The sequence below is a fragment of the Ursus arctos genome, unplaced genomic scaffold (genome assembly GCF_023065955.2).
Source record: "Ursus arctos isolate Adak ecotype North America unplaced genomic scaffold, UrsArc2.0 scaffold_22, whole genome shotgun sequence".
NCBI classification, from domain to species: domain Eukaryota; kingdom Metazoa; phylum Chordata; class Mammalia; order Carnivora; family Ursidae; genus Ursus; species Ursus arctos.
Genome location: NW_026622897.1, coordinates 13,074,984 through 13,087,034, shown reverse-complemented (window position 1 = coordinate 13,087,034; position 12,051 = coordinate 13,074,984). Strand labels below are relative to the sequence as shown.

Genomic DNA, 12,051 nt, shown 5'->3' with positions numbered 1-12,051 from the left:
GTTCTTCTTGTCTAGGCAAAGTCTCCTGACAATGCTATATTTGAAACAAGGGTCAGACACATATGTCTTATTGTCAGTGTTCCAAGAAAGTGACTTAAGGTGCCCTAGGATGCACTGCTTCCCCAATCCCCTAATGAGAACAGGGTAAAAGGAAGCTGGGAGATCCTAGCTGCCAGCATTCTGAATTCTGCTGATTGTTTAAGCCACAACTTACTGAAAACCTCATGTTGAGATATTAATGACGAGCATCAACACAGCAACACGTTTGAGAAAAACTTGGAGAAGAAAGTGGAAAGGAAGGTGTGCAGCACCCACCTCCTTGTGCAGCACATGGGTACACGCCATTGGATGCAGCTCACTGGGCTGGACGAGCTTCTGGCACATCAGACACAGCTTACAGGTGGCGGGAGCCTGCAGGCCAGAGGATGCACGGCCAAAGAGTAAGGAACCCCTGGGTCTCCTTGCCTCTTGTGCCCATGATTCTCTCCTATTTCCATGTCGCAAAAAGATTTTACACCAAAAGAAAGACAAGTTCAAATACAGATTCTTGCTGGAAATCCTTGCATTTTCTCAGCGGGGGCCGCCAACAACCCGGCTGATGAAAGGGTGGTTTTTCCCCTGCACTCCGTCTGTAAACCTGCTCCCTCCTCAACCCCCGGCTTCTCCACATCCCAGTTTTCAAAGAAAAAGAGCCTTACATGTGAAGACCTTCCAGGATACGAAACTTGGGCAGAAGGCAAGAACATTGGGGTACTGATTTGGGTCAGCGGAGCAGGGAACAAGGCCCGGATCCGACCGAGGGGCTGTGGGCAGAAACACCGTCAGAGTAAGGAGAGAGAGTCTGAGCGACAGCAGATAACAAAAAGAAAGAATTTCTTTCCCAGTCCAACAAAGGAAGAACAGGCTAGATATCCCCGGCTGCAGTGCTGTGTGCCACCCCCAATTCTTCTGAACCCTGACTCTTCCCCAACGGCTGAGCAGGTCTGAGTTCTCACCTGAGTACTGGCTGCCACCCGCTCGTGTTCAGCCAGGCGGGCAGCTACCAACTGGATCAGCTCCTCCATGGTCAGGCCTGCCATGGTGGTCCGTGCGGTCTTGATTTGCTGAAGAATGTTGGTCATCTGGGCCCTAAGAAGCCACATGTTGAGGGAGAGAGATTCTACGCTGTCCTCATGGGAAATCTCCAGGAAACTTTCCCTATTTTAACCCACAGACATTTCTCTGACACATTTTTTTAAAATTAGTCCTGAAAGATACTTACTTATTGCATTGTGGGAAGCGAGTCAGTAGCTTCTCCAGGATCTTCTCCAGTTTGTCTACTGGTTGCGGCCGGGGAGTTTCAGTAGAAGCCTTAACACCGCCCAAGCCTGGGGGAGGCGGGATGGAGGCAGCAGGGGGCATGTGTGGACCGTGGGGGCCAACGAGGGACCCCAAGCCAGGGCTATTTCTCCCATGGGAGCCAGGAAGGGGCGGGGAAGGCTGGCTGGGCTGGGAAAGGGCAGGGTTTAGGATTGGGAAAGACAAGGAGCGGGGATCTGCGCTGGGCATAACCATGGGCACTGTGACCTGCCCAATGGAGAAGGGCATCCGAGGAGGCAGAGAGGGATTCGGTTGAAACACCTGAAGCATGAAGTCTGTCTGTAGAGCGGGAGAGGTGGAGGACAAGAGGGAAAGGAAGAAAATGAAAGTTTAGGAATCTGGGGCAGAAATCAGTGAGCAATTCTTAGGCCAAATAATACCAATAATAATAAATGCCAATAATAATGTTATAATAATAATACCGGTAATAAAACCAATCTCTTCATAAAAGGAACAAGTAGAAGACTTTGGCTGTGCCACCAGTACAGAAAGGTAGACTCCCCCATGCCAGCCCTCTCACCTCTGATGGGGGTGGAGGCAAAGTGGGAGTGGGGATTTGAGGAAGGCTGCTCAGCTTGGCTCCATTCCTCACCAACTGGATATGACTGTTAAACTGGTCCTAGAAATGAGAGAAAGGAGTGGATTATTCTTTCTGCTAAGCTGAGTAAGCCTCTCGAGAAAGAGAGCACCATCCAGTATCAGGAGAGCAAAGGCAGGGGTGGAGCAGGCCCTCAGTGACGGTGTACAAGGTCCCTTCCGGTCATCAGAGGTTTAAGCACAGACTGACCCTGACTCAAAGATGACCCAGTACAACACTTACCCGAACATTCTTTTTCATCATCCGAACTCCATTCAGCCTTGTCTCCCACTCCTGTTTGGAACGAACTGTCTCTAGTGTTGGGGGGGTTGACCTTTCAAGAAACCAACAGGAATTCAGAGAATTACAGCAGGGCCAGCTCCTGACTCTCTGAGATAGCAGGACAGTGGCCGGCCAACGGGCCTGGTGAGAAGAAATCAGACCAGGTGCAGGAGGAGGCCGGGGTTCGTGTGCTTCACTCTAACTCTGGCATCTTTTAAGCCAATTATTAGAGAAAGAGGACGAACCACAGAGAGAGGGCTTTTGTCTGCCTGGAAATGCCACAGGGGTCCTCCAGATTCCACAGCAAAGAGGAGAAATGACTCTATGAGAAACAAACCTCCAAAGATATTTGTTACGCTTTGACACCATAAGAGATACTATTTATCCAGTTGGAACCAATACAATCAAAAAAATACAAAACTGTAAAATATGGGAAGAGAAATCACTAAACAACGGCTCCTGTGCAGACAGAGGTGGCCCTGAAATTCCTGTGAAGACAGAGTAAGTGCCAGACTAGCTGCCTTGCGTTTCAAAAAACTAACCAAACCAAACCACTGAGAAAACACAAAACTGCAAGACCATTAAAACTCTCGAATGGGAAGGTACTTACTTGAGGTAAGTAAGGTGCAGTTCTGCCTCTTTTTCTGCTTCTTCTAGTTTCAATACCAGCAACTCTTTCCGACTCTCTAGTGATAAGATCTAAGGAAACCACACACACACACACACACACACTTTATTAATTTTACATATACAAAGCTACCACTAGCTAGTTAAAACAAATGCTTAGTGCCTATATGGTATAATATAACTTGTCTGGCTTAGCAGTATAATACCATCCCCAAAGATGATACTATCTGGAAGCCCCAAATCAACGCTTTCCACACACAGCTCTTCTCACCTCTGCCTTCCAGGCCCGTTCTGTCTCTTCCATAATGTTCCGATTTATTTCGCCATCCTGATTCTTGAGTCTATCCAGTTCCATTTCCCATACCTCTCTGTAAGGTCAGAAACCAAGAATAAGAGTAAGAGGAAAAAGACAAGATCACTAAGGGACATCAAGGCAAAAGTAAAACCTGAAATTGATCTAGCAGGTATGTTACAGGAAGTCTTACTCTAAGTATTAATATAGATCTAGACGAAGAATGTTTAAAGTGGTCTGTAATTGCATAAAGGCCCTATATTTGAAAGTAAAAATATATAAAAAAAAAAAAACCAAAAAACTGAGCCTGGATGGCTCAGTTGGTTGAGGGTCTGCCTTTGGCTCAGGTCGTGGTCCTGGGGTCCCAGGATTGAGCCCCCTGTCGGGCTCCCTGCTCAGCAGGGAATCTGCTTCTCCTCCCTCTGCAGCTCCCCCTGTTTATGCTTACTCACTTGCTCTCTCAAATAAATAAAATATTAAAAAAAAAAAAAGGTAAAAATGTTCACATCTCCACTTGCTAAAATAAGGTTGCCCAGAGCAAGAAAGAGTGTACTTAGGACCAAAACCCACTGAAGGCAGAATGTTCTACGTTTAGGAAAGGTTCAGAATTGTTATGGTATTCCTCTTATTTCCCCATTTGTCTTTAGTACAGGTATGAAGAATGCAGGACCAAACACAGAGATCCATTTAATACTCAGGTCTAATGCAGCAAGCTCTGATTCACTACTCAGCACAAAGACACTGGCTTAGTGATTTTCATATTTTCTTAGCTGTTGTGAACATTCTCCAGGAGAAAAAACTGTTCTCTTCACACCTCAGAACTTCACCTTTCCATTAGTGTCCTCCCTTCTCCCGCCACCCTCCCAGCCCCATCCCTACAAGGTAACATAGACGCTCAGGGTCAGGGTGACCAACCGCCCAGTGTTCCTGTTCCCAGGGGTCTTGCATAGTGTGGGAGAGTCAAGCACCCTACTCAGGACTAACAGGACAGAGCCAGCAAGAGGAGCTCATTACATGGCACTGGACTGTAGTCTTTTATGGCTGGAAAGCAAAGGATTACCCAGATCAGTGGGAAGAATATGGAAACGTTGAAATGTTTTCACTGTATTTTAAAAGGTCGAAAAGAAGAAGAAAAGGTTGGGAAGAGCTGTATCTTAAGAAAAATGGTCCCACTTTTCTTCAGTAAAATAAGCAACTTCAGTCCTCTTCTGTTCTTCAGTAGTAGCCTTACATATATGAAAGGGGGCGATTCACTTAGTCAGTGTTTGAGGTGCCTTCTCTTCACAACTGACCCAGTCCTTCATGTATCCCTGCTCCCTCTTTCACAGATAAAGTAACACATTCACTGATTCACACCATGAGTCTGCCTTTCTACTGACAAGGTCTATCCATGAAATAGAAACAACCAGGTGGGCATTTTCTTCCTTAATCTCTATGTGTTGTCCTTCCCAAACTAACCTCCTGTCAAAAGAATTCTCTAATAATTCTTTAGACAAAGGTTTATAGGTAACTGTGTTTTCTTGCTATGACACATTCCCGAAATTAAAAACCACATGAGTCAGAATTCTCTTACCATAAGAATATGTGAAATACGCTGTGGGGTCAATCAGTGATCCACTTAGCTTACTAGTCACTCCTCAACAATGGGATAATTGTAGAAAAACATGACAGTTGCCTTCTGTGATTGAGGTTATTCTTGAAGATTATAGATGGTCACTGAGTAACGTTCATTAAATACATTTATCAACAATAGATATATATATCTAAGAAAAATCCTTCTACCATGTCCATGGGGTCATTCTACACACTCACACACATTGATCTTCTCCTTCGGGCACTGGCCACATCTACCCTGGGATCCAACAACACAAAAGGAACTACTAGCACCCACAACAAAAATAATTAAAGAATTCATAAACAGCCAAAAATGCTCGGCTTTATCATATGTTAACTAGACTATAACATAGGCATCAGACTTGCAACCCATGCTAGAATCAGTTCCCCATGGTGGACAGTAAAAAAAAATTCTTGGTAGACGAGAAACCAGTGAGTCTATTTAAACTTTTTAAATGCCTGGTCTAATTTCTTCCAAGTCCCAGACTTCTGTTATTTTACATAGCTAGTTTAGGGAATTGATGGTTCAAATAAGTAAATCCTAGCAGATTGTATAAGTCTGACTTGTAGTTCCCAATTTTTGCATACTTTTAAAAATTAATTTTGTTTTTGGGGCACCTGGGTGGCTCAGTCGTTAAGCGTCTGCCTTCAGCTCAGGTCACTGGGATCAAGCCCTGCATCAGGCTCCCTGCTCAGTGGAAGCCTGCTTCTCCCTCTCCCATTCCCCCGGCTGGTGTTCCCTCTCTTGCTGTGTCTCTCTCTGTCCAATAAATCAATAAAATCTTTAAAAAAAAATTAAACTAAATTAAATTAATTTTGTTTTTGATCATGTAAATAATATAAATTACACAAAGTTTAGAAAATACAAAACAGAAAGTCTTTTTTTTTTTTTTTAAAGATTTCATTTATTTATTTGGCAGAGAGAGAGACAGCCAGCGAGAGAGGGAACACAAGCAGGGGGAGTGGGAGAGGAAGAAGCAGGCTCCCAGCGGAGGAGCCTGATGTGGGGCTCGATCCCAGAATGCCGGGATGACACCCTGAGCCGAAGGCAAACGCTTAACGACTGAGCCACCCAGGCGCCCCCCAGAAAGACTCTTGTAAAGCGATTACGACTCTTTTACTTATTGACTGTATGACCCTAGATAAGTTACTTAATTGTTCTAGGATTCTTCATCTGAAAAATGAGTAATACCTACATCATGGGACTGATGGGAGAATTTACTGAGAAAGCACACATGAAGAATTAATATGGGACCTAGTATGTGGGAAATATCCAACAAATATTATTTTTTAAGTATTTTTTAAATTTAACTTCTCACAATTGTAATACAAAGAATCATTATTATACTTCCTTCCAGTCTTTTAAAATAAATATTTGTCTTTTGTTGTATGTATATATCACATATAAATCCATTATGTGTGCTTTCAAACAGAAACTGTGATCTTTCTCTTACTTTTCAACCAAGCATTTTTTCACAGCAGTAAGTATTCTTCAAAAATTTGATTTTTAAATAACCATCCATTGTACATATATACTATTATCTATTTGGATATTAAGTAATTTTCAATTTGACAATCATAACCGATACAACTGACAAATATAACTAATAATAAGCATCTGTGCATGTATATTAACACAGGTTAATAATAAAAGTAATGTATCTAGAGGCGCCTGGGTGGCTCAGTCGTTAAGCGTTTGCCTTCGGCTCAGGGCGTCATCCTGGTGTTCTGGGATCGAGCCCCGCATCAGGCTCCTCCGGTGGGAGCCTGCTGCTTCCTCTCCCACTCCCCCTGTTTGTGTTCCCTCTCTCGCTGGCTGTCTCTCTCTCTGCCAAATAAATAAATAAAATCTTTAAAAAAAAAAAAAAGTAATGTATCTGGATTGAAGAGGAAGCTACTTACAGTAGTTAAGAGTATGGTCTCTGGAGCCAAAGTAAGCTCTGAGTTCAAATACAGACCCTATTACTATCTATGTTACCTCTGGCAAGTTACTTAATCTTTCTGTGCCTCATTTTCCTAACATAAAATGGGGATAACAAAAGAGTCTACCTTTCATAGAGCTGTCATGCATATTAAATGAGTTAATGTATGTGAAACACACAGAACAGTCTCTGGCATATAGGAAGAACTCTGTAAATGTTAGTTCTCTCATTTGGACGGTAGAACATCTTCCTTCAGAGAAACTGAAATATATGGATATGAATTTTCTACAAGGCATGGTGGAATTCAGATGATTTTAATGGACAGAAGCTGGTAAGTTTCTTGTGAAACACTCTCCACGGTCACAGACAAAGCTAAAAATTGAGATGTTTGCATCCTCAGCCCAAATATCCTCTTTTTGAAATATATTATACTCAAGGGAAGGCAAAAGGAAACAAAACAAAAACTGTTGAATAAGTTAATATATAGGGGTAGAGGTTATAAAATCCTTTACTCTGAACCTAATACTAATACAAACCAATACAAAATGCATGAGATCAGACATAAGCAGAAAAATTTACTCCAGGGTTGATTTGCAAATTTATTGTTATGAGGCTGGAATTCTTTCTTGATTCAATTTAATTCAACATTTACTGAGCAGCATAGTATGCTAGGCACTGTGCTCAAACCTGGGGATGTAAAGATGCCCAGGTCCTGCCCCAAGAAACTCACAATCTAATAGTTTGCCAGGTAAACGAAGGGAACAAGGAAACTCTGGGCAGAACAGACAGCATGGGCAAAGGCCAAAGAGCGAGAGAGCACTCAGTTGAGGGAGGTCCAGAAAGCTGCAGGCAGTGGACACACAAGTCTAATGCTCAGTGGTGTAGTCTGGGCTGGGGATACAGACGAGTGTCACAACCATAAAGACAGTAGTGGGAGCCCTAAGTATGGAAGAAATCATCTAGAACAGCAGTTTCCAAAACATAGTCCACAGTCCCCAACACCCTTTGAGGGCCAGGTCTATGAAGCAAAAACTAATTTCATAATGACACTAAAGTTACTTGCCTCTGTCATTCCCATCCTCTCATGAGTCTACAATGGATTTTCCTAAGGCTACATAACACATGATGGTATTGTCACTGATGGCTAATGGAATATATGCCTCTGTATTCTCATGTTTTCTAGCATGTCTAAAGTAGTAGGTTTAGGGCATAATGTAAGCTCTCAATTTTTTTTCCTTTTCAGTACCTCTGTTGTGCTTTTACTAGCTATCTTTAGTTATACTTGCTATAATCTCTATAATCTCATTATTGTCTAATAATCACTGTAAAAAGAACTTCTCAAACTCAATACACGAGAAACAAATAAACAAATCAAAAAATGGGCAGAAGATATGAACAGACACTTTTCCAATGAAGACATACAAATGGCTAACAGACACATGAAAAAATGTTCAAAATCATTAGCCATCAAGGAAATTCAAATCAAAACCACACTGAGATACCACCTTACGCCAGTTAGAATGGCAAAAATAGACAAGGCAAGAAACAACAATTGTTGGAGAGGATGTGGAGAAAGGGGATCCCTCCTACATTGTTGGTGGGAATGCAAGTTGGTACAGCCCCTCTGGAAAACAGTGTGGAGGTCCCTTAAAAAGTTAAAAATTGAGCTACCCTATGACCCAGCCATTGCACTACTGGGTATTTACCCCAAAGATACAGACGTAGTGAAGAGAAGGGCCATATGTACCCCAATGTTCATAGCAACAATGTCCACAATAGCTAAATTGTGGAAGGAGCCGAGATGCCCTTCAACAGATGACTGGATTAAGAAGTTGTGGTCCATATATACAATGGAATATTACTCAGCTATCAGAAAGAGCGAGTTCTCAACATTTGCTACAACATGGACAGCACTGGAGGAGATAATGCTAAGTGAAATAAGTCAAGCAGAGAAAGACAACTATCATATGATTTCTCTCATCTATGGAACATAAGAACTAGGATGATCGGTAGGGGAAGAAAGGGATAAAGAAAGGGGGGGTAATCAGAAGGGGGAATGAAACATGAGAGACTATGGACTATGAGAAACAAACTGAGGACTTCAGAGGGGAGGGGGGTGGGGGAATGGGATAGACCGGTGATGGGTAGTAAGGAGGGCACGTATTGCATGGTGCACTGGGTGTTATACACAACTAATGAATCATCGAGCCTTACATCGGAAACCGGGGATGTACTGTATGGTGACTAACATAATATAATAAAAAATCATTAAAAAAAATTAAAAAAAAAAATAATCACTGTAAAATTTCCAAGTTCTCCAGGATCGAGGCAGAAACAAGTACTTTTTGTTAATTTATTTTTGCAATAATTTTTTTAATTTTTGAAAATTTTCTCTATTTTTAAGTTAAATCTAAAATGTATTACTTTAGGGGTGCCTGGGTGGCTCGGTCGGTTAAGTATCTGCCTTTGGTGATGATCTTGGGGTCCTGGGATAGAGCCCTGCCTCAGGCTCCCCGCTCAGTGGGGAGTCTGCTTCTCCCTCTCCCTCTGCTGCTACCCCTGTTCATGCTCTCTCTCCCTCACTCTCTCAAATAAATATCTTTTAAAAAATAAATGTATTGCTTTAGAATTTAACATTTTTTCCCTAAAATAAAAGAAAATCTATTTGTATTTTCCCCTTACATTGAAAAATGAATCATTGGCTCAAAAAAGGGAGATTTGAAGACTCACTTTCTCAACCGACAGCTGCAATGTATGCATCTAAAAGATCCCAAAAAGATGAAGTGGCCTACAGTTTTCTGACTCACGGAAGGAAAGAATCTACTCCAAAGAAATTGGGCAAAATTTATAAGTAAGAAACCAAAGTATGACAAAAGCCATCTTTCCCTTGACTTTATAGATGTTCATAATTTACTGTATCTTAAGTCACAGAACATTTTCTAATTATATTGTGCCTGTTAAGTTATAGTGACATTTTGAGATCAATCATTCAGAATTTAAAGAAAAAGGAACTATTTTAAATGCAGATGTGATGAAGTCTTTAAAATTCACAAAAATCGTTAAAGCCTTTCAAATCAGAAATGAAAAAGCCACTGAAGCATCTTACCCGGGGAAATTACTGTGCTGCACTAACCGGAAAAGCACAACCTGGCACAGCTGACATTGCTACATGCCTGCTGGATGAAAAGTCAGTAAAATAAATCACGGCAACGCCACTTTTTAATGATACAGTAACTCATCAAATTAAAGATTTTGCCACAAATTTGAAGATGAGATAGTTAAGATCTCATCTGCAGAATCGTAATTTTGCTTTAGCAACAGACAAACTACAACTGCAGTTAGACTTGCTATTTGATTTTACTCGTCTAGTGCCGGCACCAACTAATAAGCATCAGAGATAATACTGTCTGTGAATTCCTGGCAACAGACACAGTGATGCTCCCATAATCTAAGCTCAATGACCTTTTATTGTCATGCTTTAAGCTTTACTTAAGGATGTCATAATGAAGCCATATAAAATAATAATTCTATTAAATCCTGACCTCTAACTATACATTTAAAAAATATTCTGCTGGATAAAATGCTACATGCCCAAGTATATGTGAGACCATATGAGTTGTGAGCTGAACTAGCCTCTTTTTTCATGAAACACCATTTTCAGTTAAAAGAACAATTGAGAGACAAATTATGGTTATTCGAACTTGAGTACTTGGCAGATATGTCCTTGAAAATGAATGAAGTACTCTTGCTATTGCAAGAAAACAACGGACAGTATTTATCACCAACAACCAATTTTGAGCTTTCAAGCAAAAAGCAGAATTTTGGAAAATTTATACCAGCCACTGGGAGCTTGAAGGATCCCAACTACTTAAAGACTATTCTGATGAGATCGACAGTGACATAAACAAGTGAGATTCCTTAAATGCTATATAATAAAACATGTCAACACTTAGAAGGTCTGAGTAACTCTAAACCAATATTTTCCAAATTATCAACGCATTGTGTTACCAAATCTGTTGTGGAACCCACTTGGAACCGCAGAGCTGGCATAAAGATGATTTTAAGCTGAAGACATCTGAGTTTCAACAGATGCAGAAAAAAGCCTTCTGGGAGCTTCCCTTATCTGCCTAAAAAGCAGCAACTTCTGGGAAATAAGGATGTCATAAATTCCTCTTCAGAGCAGATCTACTCCCCGGAGAGAGAATGTGAATAAAAACTACCCTAAATCCCTTCTCCAGGGGAGTTTTATATTCTGAAGCAGACAGAAAAACCACTCATACCTGTATAGACAAATATTATCACAAACTTTTAATCTGTTTGTTCTCCTGAAAAGCCATTTATCTTTCCAAAAAGCCCCATAAGTGCCCTTTCTTCCCACCCTCCTAAGAAGTCATTTGTTTTCCGTAAGTGTCTTTCTCCCTGCTCCCCTCCACCTATTAAGACGGCAGGTAAGCCCCAAATTCCAACCACCCTTCTGAGTTACTCATCACTGAACTCTCCCACATGTATACAAGTTGTATATGTAAACTGCTTTCCTATTAATCTCCCTTTTGTCAGTTTAATTGCAGGCCTCAGACATTAAACCCAAAAGGGCAAAGGGAAAAGTTTGTCTTCCCTAATACAATAGAGTTAAAAGATCCATTTAAAGGGTAACTTAAGCCAACAGATTCAATTAACCTTTAAGAAACTATCACCAGTCCAGTTTGGGGGTACTATCAAAAAAGAATATCCACAATTATCTAAAAAAGGCTATTAAGGGGTACCTGGGTGGCTCAGTTGGTTAAAGCATCTGACTTTGGTTCAGGTCATGATCTTGGGGTCCTGGGATCAAGCCCCACATCAGGCTCAATGCTCAGTGGGGAGTCTGCTTCTCCCTGTCCCTCAACCCCTCCCCCCACTCTTGTGCAATCTCTCTCTCACTCTCAAATAAATAAAATCTTTAAAAAAAATTTTTTTTAATGTTTTAAGGCTATTAAAATAATCCTCACTTTTTCAACTACCTATCTGTGTTATGATCAGGTTTTCTTCACATACTTCAATCTAAAACGCCATACTGCAATGGATTACACGTAGAAGTAGATAGGAGAATTAAGTTTTTTCCACTAAAAAGAGACTTACAGAAAGGTAAACAATGTCATTCTTCTAATTAAATTGATTTTTGCTCTGGGTTGGGCAAAGATTTCTTGGGACACAAAATGCATGAGCCACAAAAGAAAAAACTGGTAAACAGGAAAACTGGACTTCACCAAACCTTAAAATCTGTGTTTCAAAAGGCACTGTTACAAAATGCAAAGGCAAGTCACAGACTGGGAGAAAATATCTGCAAAACGCATATCTGATCAAAGGACTTGTATCAAGAACACTCAATAAGAAAACAA

General features: G+C 41.1%; 1 protein-coding gene across 4 annotated transcripts in view; it reads right to left on the bottom strand.

Moving 5' to 3' along the window:
• Positions 1-12,051, bottom strand: part of RNF214 (ring finger protein 214) — a 50,507-nt gene that overhangs the window by 8,502 nt on the left and 29,954 nt on the right. For all 4 annotated transcript variants that reach the window (XM_048217191.2, XM_026505684.4, XM_044386620.3 and 1 more), the window contains exons 7-14: positions 3,117-3,213; positions 2,829-2,917; positions 2,180-2,270; positions 1,880-1,978; positions 1,262-1,638; positions 996-1,128; positions 699-803; positions 316-411 (exon numbers count right to left, since the gene is read on the bottom strand). In XM_048217191.2, coding sequence (XP_048073148.2) covers positions 316-411; positions 699-803; positions 996-1,128; positions 1,262-1,638; positions 1,880-1,978; positions 2,180-2,270; positions 2,829-2,917; positions 3,117-3,213 — 1,087 coding nt within the window. The remainder of the gene's footprint in view (positions 1-315; positions 412-698; positions 804-995; positions 1,129-1,261; positions 1,639-1,879; positions 1,979-2,179; positions 2,271-2,828; positions 2,918-3,116; positions 3,214-12,051) is intronic.